The 27,512-nt window shown below is 39.6% G+C and overlaps 1 protein-coding gene across 1 annotated transcript; it reads right to left on the bottom strand.

Moving 5' to 3' along the window:
- Window positions 1–1,459: 1,459 nt before the first annotated feature.
- RMND5A (required for meiotic nuclear division 5 homolog A) lies at window positions 1,460–27,507 on the bottom strand. The gene is made up of 9 exons (XM_040591511.1): window positions 27,151–27,507; window positions 22,611–22,753; window positions 16,078–16,212; window positions 15,805–15,905; window positions 10,586–10,752; window positions 9,671–9,836; window positions 6,901–7,003; window positions 4,533–4,687; window positions 1,460–3,176 (listed from the first exon to the last, which is right to left on the bottom strand). Exons 1-9 carry the CDS (start codon window positions 27,290–27,292, stop codon window positions 3,113–3,115), a joined length of 1,176 nt encoding a protein of 391 aa, XP_040447445.1. The 5' UTR covers window positions 27,293–27,507; the 3' UTR covers window positions 1,460–3,112.
- Window positions 27,508–27,512: the final 5 nt, after the last annotated feature.

Consider the following 27,512-nt stretch of genomic DNA (forward strand, 5'->3'; position numbering starts at 1 on the left):
ATTTCACAGAGCAGCTGATCATCAAGAGTACTAATGGGAGGTGAGGACATGAGCTTTGTGTTAGTGACCATCACAATACTACGAAAATGATCAATACCTTTTAAGACGAGAAAGGCTATGGACTAGTTTCACTTCCTACCATCTGTCTTTAAAGGTGTGATTACATTTTAGAACGCAAATCAGACTTGAAACCCCACAAGAACATATCACAACAGTCTTCCCATTTAAGATCTTTACAAACATTAAAACTCAGTCTATTAATAGAATTAGAACTAACACTATTAACAAGCTGCTGCTATGGAAGTCGTATTTCTAAACATCCATTAGCACCCATAAGCTAAACCAAACCTTTTAGATAAACGTGGGCAAAAAGTACTTAGCTTAAGACCAATGTACATTACTAACTGGTGCACCTGCAGCTGTAGAGCTGCTGTTCTGACACATTTTGTGAAGAATCAGGGAAGCACCAGTTGCAAGCCCAATGCAGTTTGCAGAAATGACACAGTAATCTGGATGCACACATAAATGTGCTGTCTCTTTACCGTCATTATGCAGCAGTCTCATTAAAAGGCACTTGCTGCACAAAGGGACTTAGTTAAAGGCTTCACAATCTGGTCTAAAAGTGTAAGAGAGACAGAAATCAGACCCCACTGTAGTTTTAAAATCAAATACCTTTTTTTTTTTTTTACACTATGGATATTCCAAACCCTGTTAAAGGTACATGTATCAGTTGCTAACTATATCTCAAGTATGAAAACCTCAGAATATTATTCACTTTTCCTCCTGGAAACACTTTCTCTAGTTACCAGAAGAGTATCAGGCAGTAATAGGAGACAACTTGCATCACCTCAAAGGGCAAACCAGGCAGCTGTAAGAACCAAAACACAGACATGTTTTACGAATGCCCAGCACAATACCCCATTTCTGTACGCACATAACCCCACTCTACATTAAACCACTAGCATCATCTGTTGGTGGAGCTTCAAAACTGCAAGCAATAATTTTTTAAGTAAACATACAGCTAGGAAAAGAACTGCAATTCCCCAGTGAAAACAGAGGAGTTTTTGAATTAGCTACGGATCTACAATGCATGCTACTTAAAAGCAAAACCAAGACCACTCTATAATATAAACATTCTAATACACAAGTTGAATTTGTACCTTATTGCCATTTAATAACTGTGCCATTCTTGTACTCTAAGCAATTGTATTAGAGGCACTATCAACACTGACCAGTGTTTACACCAATGCCAATATACTGGCAGTGTAAAAGAGAAAGAGAGACAGCACTTACACTTCAGGGTGGTTTTCTAGGGTTTTGTTATTACTGTTTTTTGTTGGTGTTTTTTTTTTTAAATACTTCATATGTCATTTCATATAAATCTGAAGCATTAAGCAATTCTGCTCCAAAGAAAAGATTAAAAGCAATTTCAGCAAGACTAGGAAACCTACATGGAAAATAATATCCTCACCCGTTTATTGTTGATTTTACCACCTGGTAACGCGGCTGTTTTGAACTCAGTGTGAATACATTTTTTTTGCAGAAAATCACACACCTGTATTTTTCACATGTATCAAACACATTTAAAGTTTAAAATTTGTGTGTCTTGACTTGCTCCTTTTAATGTCTCTTTAGGGTTGTCCGTTGTCACTGATCCGGTAAGAGTCCAACTCAGTCTCTCAAGTCAGGTGACATACAAATTCAAAAGGTGTAGATTTCTCAAAGACGGTCTTCTCTGTAGTGCATTGTGCTAGTGCATTCAACCAGTGTGTCAGTATTCAACCATATAAGCTTGGGGGTTGGTTTTTTTTTTTAACTACACAATACAGAAATATAATTTTACATGTAGCTCTGCATGCCTTATGGCTGCTTGCCCTACTATAGGACAGTGCAATAAATACAAATATATGCACACTAGAAAAGATTGAACTGCCATGATCTACATCTCGTTTATGAGTACAAATTTACCTAGTCAACAATATGACAAATTTAGCAGAAAAAGTGGCAATGGCAGCAATATTCTACTACAAAAACAAGGCTAGAAGCAAAGTGTTCTCAAGCTACAGGAAACTTGCTACCTCCTAATATCTGATGTAGGGCCCAGTTCTGCCAAGTGCAGAGTCATGATCAGTAGATTGCATCAGAACATGCTTTTCCCCCATTTAACAATGAATACTTCTACAATTTATTTGGTTTTGATAACTGTTTATAAATAGCACACTATAATGACTATTAAACTATACAGCAACATGACATTTATAGCCTAATCCTGAATACAAAGTTCAAAGAACATGACTACAAAGGCCAGAGAACAAATGTCATCGGCTAAAAGCGTTTCCACTTCAGAATTTATTGAATGTTCTCTTACACAACCACTTCTTGATGGTGAAACCAAAGGAACAGGATTTCCTATTCCCTGTCTGCTCCAGTAGTAATTTAGCCACACATCACCCTTATAAATTAGCGATGGATTTTAACAGGTAGCCCCTTGGGGCTATATATTTTATATACTTTATATATATGCACATTTATTTTGAATTCTATGTAAAAGTTGAAAAAAATGTTTGAAAGAAACTCAGCATATATCACAGCTTTTTCAGCGAAAAAAATACAAATTAGTTTTATAACCACTATTTGATTTATCAAACTTTTTTTTCTGAAGTATTTACCTTTAATTATGTACACATTACAGGAAATAAAACTTTTTCCACAAACATTCTCTAAGGTGACAGTTATCAATAGAATGATAGAATAATAGCAGGAAAAATATTAAACAAATGGGGGTGATCAATTTCTGCTTTTAAAAAGTAAAAAGTCAAAAGTCACCATATAGTTAAGTACAAAAACCTGCATTGAATGACAACTGCTGGTGTAGTAACTTGATCAGGTATGGAGACCAAGAGTATAGTAAAGCCCTATGGTAATAATATTTCTGTAGCATTTCCACTTGGTATGTATATACTAAATGTTGGCAAAGTTTCTGTAGCATTAGCTTATACAAACATAGGAGTCCTCAGTCTGCTGCATAAAACGGAACAAGTGTGTTTTAATTCTCCTGAAATGCACCTGAAATCCAGAGTGTCACTTACAAACTGCATAATGAAACTTTTCTTCAGAAAAATATCTGTTTCGCATCTCCAGGGCTCTGTTCCATCGGACAATAGGGGCATTTTAATCTGGGGACAAAGACAACGTGTTACAATAGTGGTAACATGCGACAATTGAGCATTAAACGTATCGACTTTGCACTGACAGTCCTTCCACTTTTCCCCCTCCCCATAGCATCAAATTACTCTTAAACTGTAATGTTTTACTTGGCTCCATTAAAAGTCACTTTTAGCAGCTGTAAGAGACCTTACCATGCTTTTTCTTCTATTTATATTCTTCCTCACCTTTCACCCACACACTCCTCGAATTATTAAAGAAATTACTCTTCAGGATTAATTTATTATTTCTACTTCTGAATTAGTTTATTGCACTTAGTCATTTTAAAATAGGCTAGTAGCTTGCATTTTGACTTCCTTGGTATCCAGTGCAGTTTACTGTCTGATTCCCAAAATGCCCTGATTTTACAACCCACCTAAATCAGCTCCTGCAGCCTATGACTGAAGAGGTCAGCCTGGCTTCCTTACTGAGGTCTCTGCTGATATGATTCTACCTGCTTACAATATTTCTTCTAGCACTGATCCATTTTTCCCCATCTCTATGTTTGGACCTTTGTCCTCGCCCCCTGCCCTACCCCCCCAGGTTAATATTGTCAGAGCTGTGCTGTCACTAAAGCTGATCAATGAATGCACCAGGAGTAAGCGATCAGGTACAGAAATAATGCAACAGCAAGTTTACTGACTTAAATGTCTACAGTCACCCACGAAGGCATACCTGTAGGCTTTTCTAACAGGGCAAAAATTGTAAACATCACTTGACATTTTCATTCATGGCATCCCTTATTTTCACACTGGATTTTACAGAACAACTTACAGCTCTAAATTAAGCTGACAGCCTCCACTGAAGCTGCATATGTTCAGTCCAAATTACCACTGGTTCTTCTTCCAGTAAATCTGTATAGCTCATTCTATCCCATTTCCTCCTTCCCAACAGCCTGTAGGCACCCCACTGATATCTAAGGAGTATTTCCACAGTGATAATTCAACTAACTCCTCAGTTACTAAGCCTTATTTCCCCCAGAGGTTATTTTTAAGGGATGTTTCATGCATTACTAACCTTTCTCCCAACAAAAAAACCTGTGTGCGTAAAAGCCTCTGTTTTGAAGTTAAGACAACACAACGGTACTTAAAACTTGGAAAATTATTTTGCTCATTGCATTCCTTCACTTAATCTCACTATCTACAACATCAGAGGGTTTACTACGCTTTTCTCCAGTGCATCAACCCAGCTTTATCTGGCTTTCAAGTCATTCTCCAGGATTAACAACCTTCCACCAATTATGGACTCAGTTTCCCCAAAACACAGTATTCAAGTCTTAAGATTTGTCCTTGTCTGTATGTTGCTTGAAATAAAAGAATGGTACTTACTTGCTGCCATTAAACATTTTATTCAGAGCATCTCTTGATATAATATGACCACAGACTAACTTCATAGGTGGATTATTATCTGTTGTTTGCTGACGAAGAATGGGACAGGCAAATATCGAATGATACCAGCACTTTTTACCAAGGTCCACTTCAATCTGTGAAAGAAATTTACATAGCAACTTATCTTGGAAAACTACATTTCCAGACAATTATCCCTTTTGGTCATGGCCTTTACTTAACGGATTTCACAATTCAGCCATGAAGGCAGCAAAACCTATTGTGTGCATGCCTGACAATTCCCCAGCCAAAAATACTTAATTGTGATCCTAAAATGGTGATTTATGTTGCTTCTCCCCATCCCCAAAGCAGCAGAGTATTCTGCCAAGGAACAAGCGGATATTTCAGTGCAGATCTATGCCCTGGCAGGCAAACTGAGCTGATGACCCAACAAGACTTTCTGTATTTCCTAGCCAGTGATTTCCAGAGTGGTTCACAAAACAGATCTTATTGGGAGGGTGGGGTAGGAGGGGTGTTGTGAAGAAAAACTCTTGGATTATGTTAATGTTCTATAGCTTATTGAAAGACTCTCCCAACACCTACATGTCGTGTCAATAACAAAGTGTATCAGAATAATTAGTTTTCAGTACCAACACAGAAGACACTGGTACAGCGCAGCTTTTGCCATCAGGATAAAATGATTTCAGGAAGGGACATCTTACAGATAAGAACAGATCTGTAACTTCAGGAATCGACTGAGAACTGCAAAAAATCACAGCTTCTGTACTGGAAGCAACTCGTTCTGACCAGTACTGAATTTTGACATGTTTAACCTTCAATAAAATCTGACAACATAATCTTATCACGCTACTTAATCTCTGTCTCTGCATGATCAAAATAAGGCTGCCCATCCCCATACTGCCTTAGCAGTACACACTAGAAACCCTTCAGTTTAGAGGGGTCTAAACAAGGTCTATGCAAGGATGAATGTACATATTATTAACTGATCTGCATCTGACAGCAATTATTCCCAAATGCTCCCGAGCTAACCATTCTTGTCTGGACACAGGGCATGAATCCGTCACACTTGGAGGTTACACTCTCAGTGTTACAGAAATCATAGCCAGGAGAAACTCAACACACATGCCTACACTATAAATAAATCTCTTCCAGCTACAATCAAAGAGGCTAACTCAGTTCACGACCAGTTCGCACTAAATAGGTTTTCTTTCCAAATCAGGAGCAGGCCACTGGAGAGCTGCCCACACGTAATAACAGCTATAAAGAGAAACTGGGGTTTCATAACAACTGAACTTTATTTCAACTGATACAAATAAGTTGGGCTGGAAACATAACGCACTGGATTCAGACCAATTCAGTTCCCATGTCCCCAGATGTAGCACTAATTTTTTCATCTCCTATCTGCCTGACAAAGCATCAATGCAAAGCAGCCCATGGACAGAACTCAAGCTTAGCTAGAGGAAGTTAATGTTACTCAGTGGGATGCATTGCCCTTCCAGTTATATAGAAACATCTCATACATTCACTGTAAGGTTAAGCAGAAGGTGAGAGCATCTGTTTTGTTAAGGTCATTTGATCAAAAACCTTTTCATTGCAAAAAGGGGTAACAAGTGAAGGGGGGGGAGCAAGAAACAAAACCAAGATACACAAACCTGACAAGCATAACAGAGACAATAAAAACCAACCTTGCCAGTCAGACTAACTGATAGGTCATGAAGAAACTGCAACAAAACCTGGACTTTGCAACAGGTCAGAATGCAAAACTGAGGGTCTCTGAGGAGAAGGGGTCAGTAGAACTATATGAACTGCAGGAGGAAAGTGCAAGGAAAGGGGATTGAGGAAGAATGGCCAGAAAGGGATATAAAAGGGGCCAGAAGGGCCATGCCAGTATTTGAGGGTTCATGAGCATGCATTTTGCTTATGAATCTAGATTGGGGTGTGTGTGTGCTTTCACCAGTGAATTTTAATCTTTACCAGCCAAAGAGGACGATGGGATCTTGGCTGTCTACACTTATGTTCTATGCCAGTCCTGTATATGGGTGCTGCTGAAGGCAACGCCTCATCTGTGGTAGCCTGTGCAGCCAGTCGTATCAGCGTCCTTTGTGTGCGTGCGTGGGCGAGTGTTTGCAATTCATGTACAGCTTTGCTACTGGTTGAACCTACAAACAGGAAAGCAGCAGGTACACCCGTTGGGCTGGGATGGAGACCCCCAGGGTCTCTGCATAGTAGGAAGCCCCGAGCCCCAGAGCTGGTGGCCACATCTAACATCTTTAACATTCAGTGCAAAAGAAACCTGAAAACAGCATCTGTCATTAGAAATCTGCCCTGGGATAGCTCAGCATCAACTCACCGGTAGCTCATCCTTCTGGTTCCAAACACCCGTGCATTGCCTTTGTTCAATAACTGCCTTGATATTAATTAGAGCTGGTAATGCTACACAACCTGCTGAAAAACTGCAGAAAAAGGAAATGTTAACGTAAGGTGCCTGTCTGGAAACCAGCTTTTTTTTGTATTTCTACTTTAAATGTTAAATGGGACACAAGAATGTTGTACTACTTCATTCAGTTCTTGTCTGTACTTCTAAGCTCCCTTCAAGTATAACAAGAAGGAGTTTTAGGGCACGTTTTCAGTTACTCTGTGCCTTAGGCTAGGGCCCTTACGTACTGTATTCTAGACTGAAAACTACTGTTAATCCCTGCTCCGAGTCTTATAATGAATTGATTTTCTGTACCACCTACTTTAATTTTGAGCTGTACAGGAGGAAGATGTCATGTTAGCTTATACAGGTAGTTGCTCTCAATCATGGAAGAGTACATGCAGCTTAAGAGTTTCCATGTAACACACACACAACCCATAAACCTTTAATTATATGCAATTACCATGTAAAGAAACATGTCTTTCCACCTTTGCCTTAATTCAAGAAAAGAAATGTAGAAAAAAACATTGGAAGGCAAGCAAAGGAAGGAAAACCACAGCCTGTAACAAGAATGTCAGTATAGAACTGACCAAAGTCAGTGTCCCAACAGTTCAGCCTGCTCTGGGAGTCACCCATTACCAGAACTTACCACATTATTTTGAAATATTTTACTACATTACAAAAGAAAGTATGACACTGAGTTTCCACAAATCAACAGATGTTTTGATGGATTTAAATCTCATGGCAATAATATAGGCCTGGAAATCAGTAGCAACAGAAACAGGATTTGACCAGCTCTGGTTTTTTTGGCAGATTATTTTACTATTTGTGCAAATTTTATTATCTACAGAAGTCATGACTTTCCTCTCCACTGTGCCCCTCCAGATACTTTGTTTTCATGTTTCTGCAGGAACATTCTGGCTAGTTTACTTAGGAGGGAGAGACGTGCCTGAAACCTATGGATCTCTTGCCTAAGCTATAAAAAAAAAAAAAATCATATTCCTCACCTTCAACTGGCTATTTTAATCCTTACGCTTTGCTTTTTGATTATTTTGGCCCTGAGTGTAACTTGTGTAAACCATGTGGAAAGTTTAGACAAATAGTATTTGTAGAAATAAAAGCATTAAGGCTTTAATGGTTCTGTCTGAAAACATCTCCGGAAGAACCCTTTAAGAGTATAACAACTGAAGTAAATAGTAAATTCAAATGGTGTCCTGTAGTCCTCCAAGGCCCTGAACCGCAACCTCCTTAATACACCAAGAGTCCTCCCACTGACTCTACTCAGTAACTCAGACCACAAGGCCTGTACAGGATTAGATAAATACTGGAGAAGCCAAATCAGCCTTAAAAAAAAGGGATCGCTACTCACATTCTAGAAAGTAATATATTTTACAGCAGGGATTTAACTTCAAGCTGGTTTAATTTCTAAAGGATTTGCAGCACTCAAAGGTCACACCAGTTTAGAACAGTCTCATTTATGACAAGAATATCGATACCACCTATACAGTAAATATATTTCAGTGCAACTGATTTCACACCAGGCACAAAACAAGCACCCAACCAATCCAAACATCACTAACAGGGATTATCCAACTTCACTGAAAATCTCTCAGCTCTTTGCACTGAAAATCCCATTGCAGCGTCAGTGTGTGAGCAATTAAAATGTAAAGGGCTGCTGTTAGTTTGACTGAAACAGGAAAAAGACGAAAAACAAAAAAGGGACAGAACTTTTAGATATCTTTAAAACCTACAAACTGAAATTTGTAATGTTTGTTGTAGAAAGACAATCTGAAAGTGCTCCCTTTGTTGCTTCTGTTGTATTTTGTGACAGAGGTGCAAACATGAGAAGCAGAAGGTTTGACAATTTAAGAACTCTAAACTAAGCACAGAAGTCTAGTAATAATAAAATGTAAACAATAAAAAAGCCAAACAAAACAAACAACAAAAAACCACTAAAAAAGAGGTAATTAAGCTTATGCTAAGTACCAAATCTAGCCTAGAAAGATACATATGATTTTTTTACTTAATCTCTGAAATGAAAATGAGAACATCACGTTAGTGTATTGGGGGGAATTGACATCCAAAGGCTAAACATCAGCTAATCTGTTTTATCTTCAGAGTAGCTAGAAGGAGATTACGTTGGTTTTTTTTCTTCACACTTCCAACAGCCTCCTACAGATCTGCATTTTGTCAGATTAGCTACTGAGCTTTAAAGTGCCTCTCTTCTTTGCAAATGAGGTCCAGCAAACAATTTTAGCAGCTGAAATCACTACATAACTCATAAGCATTCTTCTAAGGAGAAGACAGGTAAAGTAATGTGTGGATTAAAACCCAAGATGATCAAATGCCAACAGAATCACAGCCACAGTTTTGGGTATTTTTCAGTTAAACAGCAGGGACAGTTTTCATACACTTGCTGTGGGGCAAAGTCTGGCTGATTGCCATCCTCATCTTTCACAGCAATGCCTAAACTATGGAAGCCAAATACCATCCACAAATGCTTCCTCTTGAACTGCCAAGGTGCAGAATAAAGCAGAGCACACAAGAACCTCCGATTTCTAATCTTTCCAAATCTTGTTAGGGCCAATTGTAACTGTACTCTTTATTTAATAGACGCTAGATGAGACTACTTCTCAAAAGCCATTTATTTTGTCCTGAACAAGAAACAGAAACCAAAACACTGTGTAAGTGAAAACCAGCATACCTAACACTGAGAGGTGATTCAACCGACAGACCCAGAAGAGCGCAGGCATCTCTTGTAAAGATATCACAGATGTCCGCCCACTGGTTTGCATCTAACAGATGAACGTACGGAGAATTCTCTATACCTTGCCGCAGATACACCAGGCTGCCCATCAGAACCTGAATATCTGCAAGGGATCAGGAACAATTAGTTATTTTACACTACAAATGAAAGCTAGTATCTACAGGTTTAGCTTTTACATAGAAAACAGGCAGACATACCAAATTAATAATACACATCCTCACCTTCACAAAATACAGTTATAGCCATCACAGGACAGATGTCCACAGGCTATGGACAGATGGGGGGGGTGGGGGTGTCATCTGCCCCTTACAAGCACACCATGCTGCCGGTTAATTTTCCTTTGAACAGTTTTACTTTTCTTTAAGCTTTCTGACAAATACAGTACCCTAATCATTAGGCTTTACTGCATTCAGTTTGGGATGGTTCACTTAACTCATGTATTACAAATTTTTCAGAAGTTTCATTTCTCTTTGTATTACCCCACGCAGCTGAAAATAGCAGATGACTATACCAAGAACACTTCCGTGCATTTTTAACACTTTACCCTGGCAGCAGACCTATTCTAGATGTAATCTATGTATTATTTAAAGAGCCAAACCCCTACATTTAAGCAAATGCACAGACATATTAAAATATAATTTTGTGCCCTCTTTAACAAAAAAAAACCAAAAGCAAACAAAGGAGTTAATTCAAATTCTAGGTGTTCAGGTTATACACGTTAAAGAAAAAAATAAGAAGCCTCTAACAAAACAAAAATAATGGAGTAAACCACATTTGGAACATGACTTGTATTTTACTACAAGGTGCCACATCAAGGTGCTTTAAATCCCCTTAATAAGACAAAACACTTACCTTTCTGATGATTTAGGGCAAAAGGCTGGAAGTTTTTCGCATACTGAAGTGCTTCTCTTTGATTTGCTGTTCCACCCATCAACAAACTAATGAAATATAATCTGTGTAGTTTAAATTCCAACGAACTATTCTGTGCCATAAGCATTTCTCTGTTGGATACCGCCCACCTAGAAGAAACAAGGAGGTACAATAGGACGGATGTGACACACACAAGGGTAATAAATGTCAGCCTACACCATATGAAATTATTACAATTATCAACCATCTATTTCAAGGAGAATATGCCTGTTCCCTGAACTTCTCAGAGGCTATACAGAGCATGGAAAATGGCAAGACCCTTTACAAGTAACGGAGCTACACAGGGTGCACAACATGTGAATGATGGTATTTCTGATGCTGCTGTACAGGTTAACCTCTGCAAAATTCCAGCACCCACTGGCTGGAAGGAAAGACTGAATTAGGCACAATATAAGACAGAAATAGCTAGAATCTACTGTATTTGGATTAATACCACTCAATCTTAACAATTACAGATAGTCTTCAGCTGCATGTTGAAGAAGTTTGACCAAGCCTTTCAAGAACATATTTTCCAGCTTCTCCATTCAAACATTTTCTCTAAGCCACTATGTTTATTTGCATATACGTGTTGCCCTGGAGAGGGTAAGTGCATCTATGGGGGCCTCAAAAATAAGACATTATCAAGACCTTAAAATAGGGGATAGGGGGAAGGGAAATCAGTTTAATTATCACACTTTACCCTGTTTAAACTTTGCCTTTGGTGTCATTTTCAACTTGGACAATAAAAATATTCCTCACTTTCTGGGTCTCATTTACCACGACAACACTAATATGTGGCTCCTAAATAACATATAAGAATTCTTAAACACACAACAAGTAAAGTGAACTGGAATTTTCAACACATTTCATAAAACGTTACTTTATTATTTAGATCTTCTCCATCCCTTTCTTGCGTTTTTGTGGGTTGGGTTTGGATTTGGGTTTTTGGTTTTTATTCCTTAATTCAGTCATGCCTAAGCCAATCCAATCTTTCTCTTAAGAACTTCAAGTTACAATGTTCTTCAGTACATCTGTTTCTCATTAGCGTTAATTAGTTATACCATTTTCACTGTGGGGGCCCCATTATGCAAAGAGCTTTTCACTTTTCAGCAACGAACTGAGGTAGCCTCCATTCCTTAAAAAGAAAGGGTATGCGAGGCTTCTGTTCTTTTCAACCAATACTAAAATAAGAAAATTAAGCATTCTTACAGCACTGGTAAAGCTTTCCAATGCAAGTTAGCCTTCTACATTAAGATGCAGTGTTAATGAGCAAGTATCTACTTTCAATTTGTTGTGGTGAAAGTGTCAGGAGTCTGACTTTACTGGCAAGCCTTTGTAATGACAGCAGTAACTTTTCAGTAGGAAACAGTGAAAAATGCAGCCTTTGAACTAAGAACGAGCCCTACTGTTCCTAATTTCAAGCAGTTTCAGATGAGCAGCCTCAGAAAACTGTCAACACTGTAAGCTCCACTGGGAGGGAAGGGTAATGATGGGTGGGTGGTTAGGTTGGTTTGGGGGGTGTGTGTGTGCCTTTTGTTGAGTTTGTTTTATGACCACAGTCCACGGTTTAAGTCAGGTATAGTGACAATAAAGCTCACTCGCAACTAAGAAAACAAGAGCCTGAAGTTAACAGTGACAGCCTAATAAGCAGCTGAAAGACAAAAAACCTGTTCTCAATAAACAATAAGACTAGTCCACAGTCCCATTAATAAGGTATTAATCCGTTTTGCATCAAAAAAGCCTTCATCCTCTCCCTGCCAATATTTGCTTCTTGCGGTACTCCATCTTGCTGAGATCAAGTCTATTTTTTCCAAATTAGCTTTTAGGCAGGCTTTCCATTTTTAGCTCTTTGAGTGGCAGCACAGATTTGTATCAGAAGAAAGCAGCCACAGAAGCAAGGCCTGAGGTGTTTGGTCTAGCACATGCTGTTCCTACTTCCAATGGAAAGACAAAAACCCAGCAAGTGAGGTTTAAAACATTCAACCCACATATTCTCCACCACTGTCCAATACCATTAGTAATTGCAGCGCCTATCTTCCTGCCTCCTCTCAAAATAATACTTTCAGAGTGTTTTCACTTTCAAGACTCAAATCCATCTGAATTTTTTGAAGTTTACATTATACCATTCAAACCACAGGTACACAGAGCTCTCTTCTAGCTCCCACATGGAATTTAGTTAAAATGAATTTCACAAAGCCTAGCAAAGTTTAAATTAAATTTAAACCATACCCCAAAGGTCCCAGCAAATACCAGGACCTGCGCACCTTGCTGCTTTACAGATAGAAGACAGTATCTCTTCCCTAGGAGATTACAGTCAAAAGCTTTGAACCTGCAAGTCATTCCCACCAGACCTTCACATGGAGACCCACCTGAGCTCACAAGGGCCAGAATCTGCCCAGAAAGAACCTACAGATTTCCCTCCCCCATCACCAAAGCACAATGAGAAGAGTCACTGGAAATTAACAGGATCCTGTGGAGGTAAAGATTACACAGTTTAGGGTGCAGGGCCAGGCTGGCCATATACAAAGTCACGTTACACACCGCATAAAAAAAGAAAAATGGTATGGCCAGTCATACTATGTTTAATTCTGAAGTATAGTATTTTTACATGTTAGAATATGTATTAGTAAGAAAATCTGAAAAAACTAATGTTAGGGTCTTTTCTTTTTTTTTTTTAACCAGCTATAAATACTAACTTTTCCTCTATCACCACAGCAGGGCTTTGAAAATATTTTCAAGAAGTCCACCCGACAGCTCCTTTTCCATAGCAGTGACCAGGAGCCACCCATGTTTGCTTCATTTCCAACACTGACTTAAGCCGAGCACTGACAGAGCCAGAGAGACTGGTTATTGTTTTCATCCCAACCTTCCGCAATTTTGCATGAGTAAACCCTGCTATCCTCCCCTTCCTGGTTTGTGAGGCTGTAATTAATTATCCTTGTGAAATACCTCTTTCTGCTTCAACACCACTGTCAGTAGCCTAACCCTAGAATGGGCCAGTTTGGAACTGCTTTTATGCACCCCTAAAGCTGTTTTTACTAATGCAAGTTTTAGCCATTCATCGGCTTTTCATCCAAAGAGCACAGCGCCACCCCTCCAAGCCCCTCTCACACAACGGCAGTCCCTCCAGGAGCGGTTTCTATCCCTTCTCCTGAACACCCAAGTCTCCTAGGAAATAATATGGGAAATATCTTCACTAGTGTCAGCAGTTCTGTGTGATACCTGGGCATTTAAGACACTGGTTACCCCCTAAACTGTGTAAATTTGCCACATTTTGATCATCCTCACTAGCCACCATGTTTTTTACATAGGCTTCACTATAAAGAAGGACCCAGCATACAAAGAGAAGCAGACAGCTTTTGCACTGAAGAGTTTAAACAGAATAAACATTATTTAAAAATGAGACAGGGTGGGGGAGGGAGACCAGCATATAAACTGCTAACAATACACCCTATTCTGTGCCCATTCAGCTGTCCTCGTAATAAGAGCTCCTTTGAAGGACCATGCCTTCTCCTTTGTTTGGAAAATATTTAACACATTGCAGGAACTACAAGATACAACTGAGGAGCAGTAAGTAAGGCATAAGGCCTAGCAAACTGCAACTAAAATGAATGTAGTGACTTCAAGTGAATTGACATTAAAAGCAAGTTACTGTTCCTCTGAGAGTATTTTTCACAACAGCTATGTTACTACTTGAACTACAAGAATACGTGGTGTAGCTGACAATAAATCCTGTTTCAGTGGTGACACCAGGCATTTCAGTATTGCTTCCCTGCAATTAGCCAGTTCAATAGCAATAAACCACCTGAGCAACTATATTCAAAGACCAACTATTTAGGTCAAAATCCACATGACCCTGAGGCATAATCCAGGATTTAGTTTATGAACACCACAATTCGAATATCAGAGTATCTCTGCACTTGGTTTAGATGCCAATAAGCTCTGAATTGACATACCTGCTTTGGTTCACATTAAACTGAAAAGAAAACCTTTGTTAATATAAAACTATACTTAGGTATCTTAAGTATATGAATTATGCTCTGGAATGAAACACAGAAATTTTGAATTTGCTTTGGTTTCATTGTTTCTATTTTTAAAATATCACTTCAAAGCTGGTTTAGGGTCTTTTTGTTTGTTTTTGGGGTTTTGTGTTGGGTTTTTTTGTTTTCTTTACTTCTGAGACCAACCTAAGCCTACCAAAGTTCTTGCAACTTGCAAAAAAGGAAGAAAAAAAAGAAAACCCAGGCTGAGGATTTGTTTGGGGTTGTCTTATTTTTAAAATAAAAGCTATTCAGAAATGGTACTGTGCAGTTACATACCCACTACTGTAAATCATAAAGCAGTAGCTCATGAGACATTTCATCACCTTTCCTCCTCACTGTCACTCTTAGCACCAGCTTACACATCTAATGTTGTAAGGTCAAGGAACTATGCTGGTCTGAGGTTGATTGATAGATCTCAGATACTCCCAGACTTGGTTTTCACCTGAGCGTTCAGCATTATCCACTGACTTGCATTAACTGAATTGGTTTGTTCAGAAGAAATCTCACTAACAGATCTCACTGTCAGTCCAGGCTCCCAGCAGCAACTCACCTCTCACCCAGCATTAATCAACAGCTACCTGGCAGCAGCAAAGCACACACCTATCCTTTCACTCCCTCTTCCCACTCTGTGGTTCCTTATCTGAAAAGGGAGAGTGACTTGAGGAAAAGCAAGAACTTCGATCCTGAGTCAATTTCTGCTCACTTCAAAGGCTTCATGAACCTAAAAAGACTTGGTGGTCCACAACACCTTTTGTAAGTCCTGGTACCCTTCATAATTGGACCTTTTAAAATAAGGTTCACTACTGATTCACTGTAAGACTAGGTATTGTCATGGCACACAACTGTTTCTCCAAGCGATGTTTCTTCCCAAAACTTTAAATCAGCATCACAAATTATTCAAGTTAATTCTTAAATCAGAGAAAGAGACCCTTAGTTAAGGACTGCCCATAGGAAGGGACACAGAGGGGACAAAACCAGGAAGGGATTCATTCAGTAACCAGAGCTCGCAAAGGACAAACGGGGACATGTCAAAATATACTAAAGACAATACTTGATGTGAAAAACTAAGGATTTGTTAAAAGTGTTCAAAAAAAGGCAGGAAAAACTGAGTAGACTCACTCTAGTGCAGGTCTCAAAACTCTCACTTTTAATGCTTCCAATATTCGATTTAACTCCACAAATGGTTCTTTTTGACTTTGATCTATTGATAGACCAGATTCCTGAGGGGGGGGAAAAAAAGGGCAGTTTTTAGTTAAAGCATAAGAAACAACAGGATTAAACCACTGTTTTTCTGACAGTTTAAATATTCACCTGGAACATTCAAATAAGGACACAAACACGAAGCACAACTCTCCACGGTGGATAACATTAAACATCCACACTTATCATTACCTGACAAAGTTCCTCAGCTACATCCAGCATCCCCTGACGGAAGAAGTGCTCCACCATCACCTCATTGAGGATTCGCTGGCTGTCAGCCTGCCAGCACCCATCGATCCCCACACTGCTGATGTCAGAGTCAAAATTCTGAAATGTACAAATTAACAGTCAATAGGCTAGAACAAATCATCCCACGTAATTTTTCTTTAGTTACACAGGGCACCTATATCTCCACCCTGATGTCTTCTGCCTATTACTCAGTTGGCCCTCAGTTACCTCCTGTTTAAAGTGAAAAGTATCTGTCAGTTGTTTTCATTATGTCCTGCGTACAGGAGAGAAAAAATTCTTTGGCTTGTTCAAGTTCAAGGACTCATTTCAAGTCTGAGTACTATTCATTATACAGAATTACACTGACATTACAAGTCTAGCTAGCAAATTGGAAATCTAGTTAACTAATAAAGGATTTCCAGACCATGATGTGTTTTTGAAGGAAGGATCTGCAGAAAACGCTTTTGCCATATGTGAAAACTGAAAATGCATAGAGAACAGAAAACTAAATCACCTACACTAGAATCAAAATAGCATACCAATGCATCACTGTCACTACAGTGCACCAAATTAGAAGTAAAAGCTTTAACTCATTTTTTTCTTTGTACGTAGCTGGCAGGGCAGACAATTCTGAAAAACGAAAATGTCACTTCCCCCGCGCCCCCCCCCGCCCCCCCCCCCCAAAGAACAATGAAATTCAAATCTCTGAAGACCTCAACATCCCAGCAACAGGATGAGCTTTGAAGATGAGAGATCTTTTACAGATCTAACCCCGATGGTCCTACTGCCGTGTATTTTTAGGCCAGTGGCCTACAGACATATTCCAGGAATAAGTAAAAATATTGTCACAGTGACTCTTCAGTAACACTTGGCACTGCTTGGCATCGTGCCTCCTGGCAGTGGGAGAGCAATGCTTCTCTAATCCAAGATATTAAACAGGATTTTAACTGCTAACATGTTTTATGATTGGGGCAGACGGGTTAATTTTCATAAAATCCTCACCCATTGCTTAAATCAAATCTCTTGCAAAAGGAACAGAGTCTGGAAGTCAGTGCATTGCTTGCTGCCTGATCTGATGACTTCAGAAATCAGAACTTTAGTGAAAATAGCAGTGCTTCAGCTGCAGCCCTGTGAGAATCGACACCCCTGCGCAATACGGGAACAGCGACCTAGCACAAATCCATGCTTCTGCCGAGGCAGGCAGAGCAAGTAACACAAAGCCGGTACGAGCGATCTTCGAGTACCCTGCACAGCTCAGCTTCATAGTGTGTCTTCCTTTTATTCGCAACTTATTAATGTCCTTCATCAGCCACTTCCACATCTCCTTTGATGCTGCTCTGTGTCATCAAGAGAAAGGGGCTGCCTTCTCATCCCTGCGTGTGTGCCGCCTTCAAAACCACTTCATTCAGGTCTCTTCGCAAACTTTCAGTAAAACCTTAGGCTAGCCAATTGTCTCTTTCATCTTTCAGAGGTGGGTGATGGAGCAAGATGAGCATTTAAGTTATTGTCACCGATTCCAAGTCTCACATTTAGCAACATTTTCACTTGGGTCTCTTAACCTATGAACTCCTTGTCATGCTGCTCATCTTTAAGCTGTACCTTGAAAAAACTTAAGCATCTTGAAAACTAAATACTGTTCTTAATTGTGCCAACCCTTTGAAGCCTTTAAGGTTCACCACCATGGTGGATTCTGGTATCACTGTCCAAACACCACTAGCAGGTAACAATTCCATTGACAATGCATTAAGGAAGTATCAGAAGCAGTATTAAGAACCCACAAGCTTGCTTTTGTTACTTAAGATTCCGGAGCAGGATCACCAGTAATATAAAAACAATCAACTTTAAGTTACTCTTCATGCAATTTTAAGTGCTAGCAAACATAACCCTGTAAGAAGAAACTCTATTCTTCTGGCCAGTTCCCAGCCATTACAGCTGAACTTATGCCTTAAATGCTGTCACATCCTTCTCATTGCTTGGGGGCACAGGTGGTAAAGCCACTTACCTTATTAGTTCCTTCACAAAATCCACATTTTGTTCTGAAACAACAAACTATGAGCCTTGAGAAACTTTTCAAAACTCCACTGTAAATTAGATGTTTTTTTAAGTTCCACAAAAGGTGACAATGATAAGTCTTATCAACCTAGATGAGCTGTAAACTGAGGACCTCGAGTTTTTTTTCTCCCCCCTCAGCCACTCTCCACTCAACTCAGACTTCATCAGGTTCTCACTTCAGTAACTTCTTTAAAAAAAAAAAAAAAAAAAAAAAAAACACCAAACATTTTTTGAGGTCTTTATTATACGTGGGATTCTACAGCTCTGCCTTTTCTGGGTCCTGAGGAACTTCAAGAACTGACTGCACATATTACAGTGAGTGACTGTCACATGTCAGAAGAAATTAGTGCTTGCCTTTGGCTCACATATTTCATAACTGTCATGCATGCGTGACATGCTGGTGACTACACATCACCCAGTTTTGCTTTCTAAATGCTAACAGTATGCTAACTGATAGCATGTGGGTTTTAATAAGATTTCAAAAGTTGAAATAAATTCTGTAAGTTACAAACTCCAGGAAGATTATTTTGTACTTTTCAGGCTTTAGCTTCGAAGTGTCAGTTAATATTCTGAAGAAACAAATCTTTTAAAAGCCTAACTAGTAAGCCTAGCACTAAAATGTAGGCTATTATGTGCTAAATATACCGATGATAACAATGTAAAGTACATTACGGGGAACTGCTAGAATCTGAGGACTTCAAGATTCACACACACACACACAAGATGGACTTTAATAAACACACAACCTCCCATGTTATTAATAACAACATGATATGAAAAAAATTATGATTAAGGCCAGTTTTATTCCTCAGTTTCCCAGTTGAGATTATTTTGTGCACTTCTCCCTTCTTCTGAATTCAGACCCTGAATACAAAGACATTTGTTTACCTTCTCTGTTGAATTCGTTTGTTCATAAGATAGAGCTCAACTTGCAAAGACTGTATTTATGCAGCCCCATTCTTCACAGTAACATAATTAAATTATACACAAACAAACTAAAAACAAACTAAAAACCTTTACTGAATATAAGTTTTTAAATGAAGCAAACACTAACTTAGGGTAAAAGTTTGCTTTCCCAAAACAAAGATTGGATTAAAATGCCGGCCCTTTAAAAAGAGGCTTAAAATTCAGGGGGAAAATGGAAAGAGCTACCATTTACTCCACTTACTCTCCTCAATGAAAGCATTTAACCAGTACTCACAACAGATTGCTGCTAGAACAAAAACATTTACTACCCCCATCACACATGCTTTGAGATGATTTCAAATCATTCCAGAAGAGTTGATTGATTTACAGGGAGACTGATGAGTGAGCTACCAGAAAACAACTTGCTGAGCAACACTGACCTGAGTTCTGGAAGCAGAGCAAATGCTAGAAATGCTAGAAAAAAAATGGACACAAACATTTCCTTTCAAAGGGCAAAATACTCTTTGGAAGAAAGGGTAACCCTTAATGGATCAGAAGTATGCAATCCATGTAGAACTACTACGAAAAAAGGTTTAGCTTATTAGAAAAACTTTCCAGGAACTAACTAAAAGCAACACACAAAATACTGGCATTTCAGACTTCAACGTGATTCCTAACTTGGACTTGTTTTTCAAATGCTTAGGAGCTTCTGTTCTCAGAGTGAACTCTGCAGGTAGAGCAATCTAGGTCCCATGCACGCCCATAAGCAATGAATACACTAGCTTAAAAACCAACCAGACTAAACTTTACATATAGATATAACCATGCCTCAACACTAGGGGGGAAAAAAAAAAAAAAAATTAACCTGAAATTTGCCACAAGCAGATAATACAGCAAGTTTTTTCAAAATCCAAGTTTGTCAAGTAGGAAGCTTGTTGAGTGTACAATCAACAGCTGTAACAACAGCTGTCATTTGGATGCATCACAAAATTGGTACCAATATTAGCATGTTTCCTAATCTCAAGTCAGGCAATAAAATAATGAGTAACATTTATCTGTGCCTGAGCATATACAGCTAGGAAGACCATAAGCATTGTTCTAGAGATGTTAATCCATCTATAAAATAAATGATGATTTACATGCAACAGAAACAAAATTCAAATCTCATGAATCAGGGCAAGGGCTGTGCTTCTTTAAATTCTAATGAGCATTTGTTTAGGAAGCAGCAGTATTTTGCACAGAATGTGTGGAGAATCAATTCACTACACCAATTACACTTAATTACTTCTTCTGGTTTAAGCTTAAGTATATTATAGTGAAGGGATGGGGGGAGGGCAATTTCAACAGGTTATGGGACTCCCATGCCAACAAAGACTTTGTTGGCAGGTTTCAAGCATATACTCCAGCAGCACAGGGAAATCGCATTATATATGTGTGTATATATATATGTCCATGGAAGAATTCAATTCCACCTGGATTTAAACATTACACATATTCATCTGACAAGCAGGCCAAGACTACATGGTACATTTTTAAAGTAGTTCCTTTAAAATACTACAGTCAGTGAAAACTAATAAAATTCAAACTACCCGCATTTAAAAAGGTCCAACAAAGTTCTTATTTAAGGAGACAATTCTAACAGATGCTCTGGACTTCATAGAAACACATCCCTCATTATGAGCAGAACTGGGTACACTCCTGCAGTTCCCACTGCTTCTAGGTTTTTGCTGTAAACACCACAGACACTAAACAAGATTGAAAGTGCAGCAGAATAAGCACACTGAATACAGCACGTTGAGCTAATTTTTGAACACCTCACTGAAACAGCCTTTCTGACGCTCAGCAGGCACAGAGCAAACTGGTATCCTTTCTACTGTTTTACAAAACCACACACTTGAAAGTAAAAAAAAAAAACTTTTTTATTTACAGCTATCCTTTTTCAAATAAGAATAGTAGATGAAACAGCAGGACAGAAACAACATTGGGAAAACTATGCACACGACAACTGAAACAGCTATTTGGGGATTAGACTCAAGCCTAAACTTCATTAAGATTTCAAGTGTTGCTTTCTTTGGCTTCTAAGAAATAGTACCACCAATTTCCATTGAATATTCACACCCTCTATACATGACCTAGAGCTGCTTTCAGAGCATATAAATGAAAAAGGTATAGCCAAACCTGAAGGCTTATCTATACAAAGTCCACTTGCTAAAGTAGAATAGAAAAGTTTGAAACTTAGGACAAGATTACACAAATTTATTTCAGGCTTCAAGCCAGTAATAAGGATGGAATTTTACTCTAGTTAATTGGTTTAGATGCAGCAGCAAGGATTAGAGACAGATGCATCCTTAAGCTTTGGATAACAGTGACGCTTGCATTAAAGCTATTAGTACAAAGTTTGAGCTCTCCATGATTATCAGTCATAGATATAAGTAAAAAAATATAACTTGCACAGATGTACTGCCCAATAATACAGTATTGTGTACTTTGCTGCTTCAAAGCACTACTGTTAATTTATCCTTTAACAGATTATCATTACTAAACAAATTTTAAATGAGACTCCCAAGGGATGAATGAGTATTTCGTAATGCTGCAAATGTCTTTGTCCACATGAAAACTTACTTACTAGTGTCCTTCTGAGTAAGATTATAAGGTGTATGTCAAACCAAATGTTTAGACCCATCAACATAAGCATATTCTAATATGAAACTATCACTTAGGAATATCCAAAAAAGCAGCTGAAAGACTCCTTGCATACAGGACTACCTTATGTGAAAGAATATACAGATGGAGAAAAGCACAGCCTGAAAGTATACATACGGCACCACTTACTGCAAAAAAGGAGTTTTAGCATCAATTCAAAGAATTGTTAATATCTACCTACAAAAATATACTTGGATCCCAGTTATTCTTGAACCTGGATTTCATATGAAAATGTCTCATACGCAAAGCTTCAAAGATATGCCACCCTATCTTATTATTTGTTATGGCATAGGCACAGATACTATGAGAAGCTAAATTTACTCACATTAAGAACACTGTTAGAACACCGCATGTTATAAAATTAAGCCCTAAGAACTGACAATACACCTGAAATACATACAAAATGTCTTAAAAAAATCTGGTTTATAGTCTTCTAGAACAAAATACCATTTTGAGTTATTTGCTACTAACAATTAAATAGAAATACAATATACATATGTATAAACCCCAGTATTTTTTTTATTGAGACAGATATTGAAACAAACATTTAGCTAAACTGATATAACATACACTATTACTAAATCTAATAATATCTATAGGGCACGTTCTCTCTGAAACTAAGAGATCTGAACTGCCCCAGAAGGAATACTCTGTATGCCACGAGTTCTGAAACCAAGTACTGTACACCCACCCTGCCGTGTTGCCCCTGCCCCAAGCCTAGGCTTCTGTAGTTGACAGGAAGAATTAATTAATTGTAGTATAAATCCAAATTTTGTAAAGCAGAGTACACATCACAGAATATATGCAATAACACAATCAAACCACAATATAAATACCTTATCAATGGCTTTTCCAACTCGGGATACGCTGCTGTGAATGTCTTTATGATCAGAGGCCAGTTTTTGAACTGTGTCTTTTATTCTTTTACAACACTGTGTCATAACAAGTGAAATTGTCCCCGACAAGTCTCCATCTTGATCTAGACAAGACAGAGGAAAATTACTAGTTTTGTTACAAACAAATCATAATATTAAATCTCTTCATATGCAACAACATATAAAGACAAGAAATGGTATTAAAAGAAAGAAAAGCAAGCTAGAGAGTATTTGCAAAGCTAGATCAGTTTAAATGAAGGAAGATGTACAGGACATGGCTCACCCATGGAATCAGGAATCCAGTTGGGTGAACAGTAACACTGAACAAGTGCAGCAGTTTAAAAAAATTAATGGACAGTTCTCATGTGTCTGATTACTAAATACATCTCAAAGAAACACCCCAATCGACAAATCTCACAGGCTATAATATTAAGCTACAGAACCTGCTACAGGATCAGTTTTCTTTTAGACAGTTACCAGAAGATAGGTCAGAACATCATGTTTAACTTCAAAAAGGTGCAAGCAAAATTTGGGTTAATAAGAGCCCAATTCATTCTTGTCCCGCAAGCTACCCACTTGTATCAGACCCTGCTTGCATTTGAGATCTATGCAACTTGCTTCCCAGCTTGTGGAAACAGCTCTAAACAGTTTAGCCAACCAGTCTCTGATTCTCAACAGACGAGAAGCAACCTGTAAAAGACCCAACTGCAGACATCAGATCCACTCATTCTTGTTATAAGATTTATTATCTAGAAACTGACATTTTTAAACTGATGTCCAACCAACAGCTGCAATGCTGTATGACCTGTTCTGCAGGCAAAACAATAAATACAAAAGGTTTAGAAGCCCCTGACCACATCACCACACTTTACAGTTTACAACCTTCATGCCTGGACTCAAGTATCACTCAGAAGCTTCAGCTGGAAAAAAATTACTTTTTTGTGCTTTATTCCAGCCCTTTCTTCCAGCTTTTGATTCTCTGAAGGCCTCTACTTCCTCAAATTTCATTCTACATGAAGAATTTTTCCTTTAAGGACACAAACTTAACCTTCAACTCCATGGGAAGTCTAATTTAAGCAGGACAGCAGCCCAGAAACACTTCCCTAACATTCCGGCTCCAAACCCTTCATGTGAAAAAATAACCCCTGCAAAATATCTCTTTAGAAGAAAGATTTAAAAAGCAACCACATTTTCCATAAAGTTTGTTCCTTTCTCATTTCATATTTCAACACCCCTTCGGTTTCAACGTCACATTAAGAGTCCAGTTTCTGGTATTTCATGGAAAGCAAAATGCAGGTGCATCAAACTGCTGCTGCAGGACCAGCAACCTGAGACCCAAAGCAAACTGTCAGTGTACCCTTAACAGCATCCCTCAGAGAGCAAAGGAAATCCAGAAAAAAGCTGTAATCCTAAGGGGTAAGTCGTAATTTACCAGCCACTTATTCTAGATACCTTCCTTCATGCATCCTAACTCCTGACTTGCTGATGTCAACAGTGACAACAACCTTCTGTTGTTACATACTAAAACCAGCTTGTCTTTAGAAAAGTAAATAGCTCCTATTCAACCCCACAAGCCCCGGCTGAGGAAGCTTTAATAACAATTTTGCAACAGCCATAGCTTTTAAGAAAAAAAAAATTTTTTTTTCTCCCTCCAGTCCCAAGAAGCTAATGATCACATCCCAGGCAAACAGCTAATAGGGCGTACTACATAAAGTTCACTTCCTAAAGTTATTTCAAGAATAATCATTATTTCTGGGTTGCTATTTAATTTTTATGACAGACACTTAAAATCACATGAAGGATCTTAAGTAACTCTCATGACTTTCGCCAAGACAAAATGATCAGTCAGAAATTATGCAACAAGCGAAATGGAAATACTCATTCCCCAATAAAAAGAGAGATTAAAATATGCTCTCTTAATAGCCTTTTTTTCCCCCAAGAAAAGCTATTAAGCTAAAACCCAAACAGCTTACACGCATAACTGTTTTTACCCCAAGCAAAAAAGTGAATTACTGGCCCCTAACACTTACTGTAGCAGAAATCAACTACAGTAAAGCAACGAAAACATCTACACAGGAAAAGCCAACGAAGTCATCACAGAAAAGTTTCTCCCTCTGCACCCATCTCTTTCAACTTTAATTAATGAGCTTCTTCTAATAAAGCAGCAGAAGAAAGCCTGCAGACAGCTCTCCCAAAAGCTGACAGCTTATCCCTGTATTGTGTACAGTCACAATTTAAAAAAAATAAATAAATATATTAGAGAGCAGACACTACACACAGAGTCCAAAGCCAAGTTTACTCAGCCAGACACATTTATACTGTCCAGGAATATGCAATCATGCCTCAGCTACTCCAGGAGGCAAGATACGTTAGGGGAAGAAAGAAAAACTTTTTCTTCCTATTCACAGCCTTCACATAGGGCTGTTCTGTACTTCTGCTTTAATAAGAAAGCAGCTCAAGGAATTTTGAGACTGTATGTGTGGAGAAAAAGAACCAGTTTAGAGGTTGAAACAGCTTCTAGCAGTTTCTTTTTCTCCACCCGCTTCCTTTTTATATCCACTGCCTGTTTAAGGCCTTTTCATACATCTTGTCCTACAGCATTAACTTCTTCTTCAGCAGTCAAATTTTTCTTTTCTTTTCTTCCTTCAAGATGATATACACAAGCACATTTCTGCAGTTCATACCCCTGAATTACAGAGCTCCACATTAAGATGTTTCACTACTTCCACCAATTTTCAAAAACACTCTGGGTACAGTATATAAAAGCTGCAAATACTTGTCCTTATTAGAAGGTTATAAATAACATGTTAAGGAAGAAAAAAAAAATTTTTGCTACCTATGAAGACACCTTACTTTCAGATGCCAAAACTGAACAGACTCCCCAGATGTTTGAGAGTGCACTAGCAACATATTGGCTTCATTCTAGAGTGCTTACTAAAAGAAAGCTCAATTTAGGGTGTACTCTGCTGGGACAGCATCACTACTTTTTGGTAAGTCCTAGAAGTATGTCCAGGGCCTTCACAGGACAGTCCCAAAAACTGTTAAGCCAAGGCTGGCAGGGAAACCCAAGGAGGACCCTGAAGGAACTGCACACTAGAACCTTTTAATTTTATTACAAAAAGTAAATAAAAGCTCCAGACCTGCAACAGGATTCTCAGTGACAAATCTTTACAGCCCAACAGAGTCCTACAAAGATCAGTACAACCACGAAGGTCACACTGCAGCTTTCCAGGCAAGGTTAGCATCTGTTTGTGAAGACATGCATTTTATTGATTGTCCTTAACGTGCAAGCCCAAACTGTTTTAAACAGCATAAAATAGATTTATTGAAACACATCTCAAAACAATGACAAAAAGACCAAATGTTATTTCGTTCCAAATAAATGCCTCAAGAAGTGCAGTTCCGTGTTTCTCTCTATGGAAATTGCTGTGTACACACACGGCAACTCTACTACACTCATGTTTATGTTCCTGGAATTATGCGCACTTGTGAGTGAGCTTTGCCCCCATATTTGTACAAGACTACCGCAAACACATTTTTCTCTGAACCAAACAAAAGCAGATTCTGCAAAGCAGTGAAATAGCACAGCTTGCTCTCAAGTTTGGGCTCAGGAGACTGCAAATTCCTATTTTTAATCCCTGAGCCATCACTCACTTCCTGCGTGGCCTTGGGTCAATCACTTCAGCTGTCTCACCACTCCCTCCCACTCCATCGATAAACACTGCATTACCTCCATCTCAGGGATTTCGCAAGGTTTAAATATCTCATGTTTATAGTGCGCTTTGGCCATCTAGCCCGCCTGCGCAAGTGCTCAACATCAGCTGTAAAACACAGTCAAGTCAGGAGGCCGTGTTTACTTCCTGCTGAAGAGTGGCTTTACCCTAAAACACTTCCAAACCCAGCCACATCAAAAGAAAACAACAGTGACTTAGGAGGAAAAAGTAAAGAATTAAAGGGGGGGGAGCAAACAGGGCAGCCCTGCTGTTTATTTCCCCGGGGGCTGACTAACCCCATTGTAACTCAACATAAAGGCGCAGGAGGTACCAACACGCTGACCAGGGTCATGCCGTACCTGCTGATAGGGAACAAACGCTCCTCTTCAGCAGCCCACACAAGGCCCGAGGGCCGATACCTGTTCCTACCTTTTAACTTTTCTCTGTCAGAAACGCACGCAAAACTCCGACTCCCGGGGGGTGAGGGGGGAGGCCTCCAGCTCTGCTCCCCCCGCGCAGAGACCGGCCCTGCGCCCGGGGCCGGACCGTAAGCTGAGCACGACGACCACCACCACCAGCCCCCCCGGGGCCGGGAAAGGGCTGTTCAGCCCCGGGGCTGGGGGAGGGGGGGGGGCGGCTCTCCCTGGAGGGGGGGGGGGGGGGGTCTCCCCGGAGGGATCCCCCAGTCCACAAAGGCCCAAAGTTGTGGGTCTTTTAAACCCAGAGGAAGGAGCCGGGCCCGTTTCCTGAGGGAAGGGGGGGTGGGGAACGGGGGGGTCTCCACGTACTCTCGGTCTGGAGGATCTCCCGACGCAGCCCGCCCGCGTACTGGATGAGTTCTTCCAGGCTGCGCTCGCAGAGCTGCCCGTAGCCCGAGAACTTCTGCAGCACCTTCTCCAGCTCCCGCTCCACCGTCACGCACTGGTCCATAGCGGCCGGCACCGGGCCGCGCTGCTGCTGCTCCTGCTGCTGGTCCTCCTCGTCCTCCTCCGCCGCCGCCACCACCGCCGCCGCCGGGCCCCCCTCTCTGCCCGGGCCCCCCCGCCTGCCCGCCCCACCCTCACCGTCTTCCGCCAGCACCGTCTCAACGGCGCGGCCCCGCTCGGCCCGACCCGGAGCGCCGCTCGCTCCCAACTTCCCCGTCTCCTCC

This window comes from Falco naumanni, chromosome 1 (genome assembly GCF_017639655.2).
Source record: "Falco naumanni isolate bFalNau1 chromosome 1, bFalNau1.pat, whole genome shotgun sequence".
NCBI lineage: Eukaryota > Metazoa > Chordata > Aves > Falconiformes > Falconidae > Falco > Falco naumanni.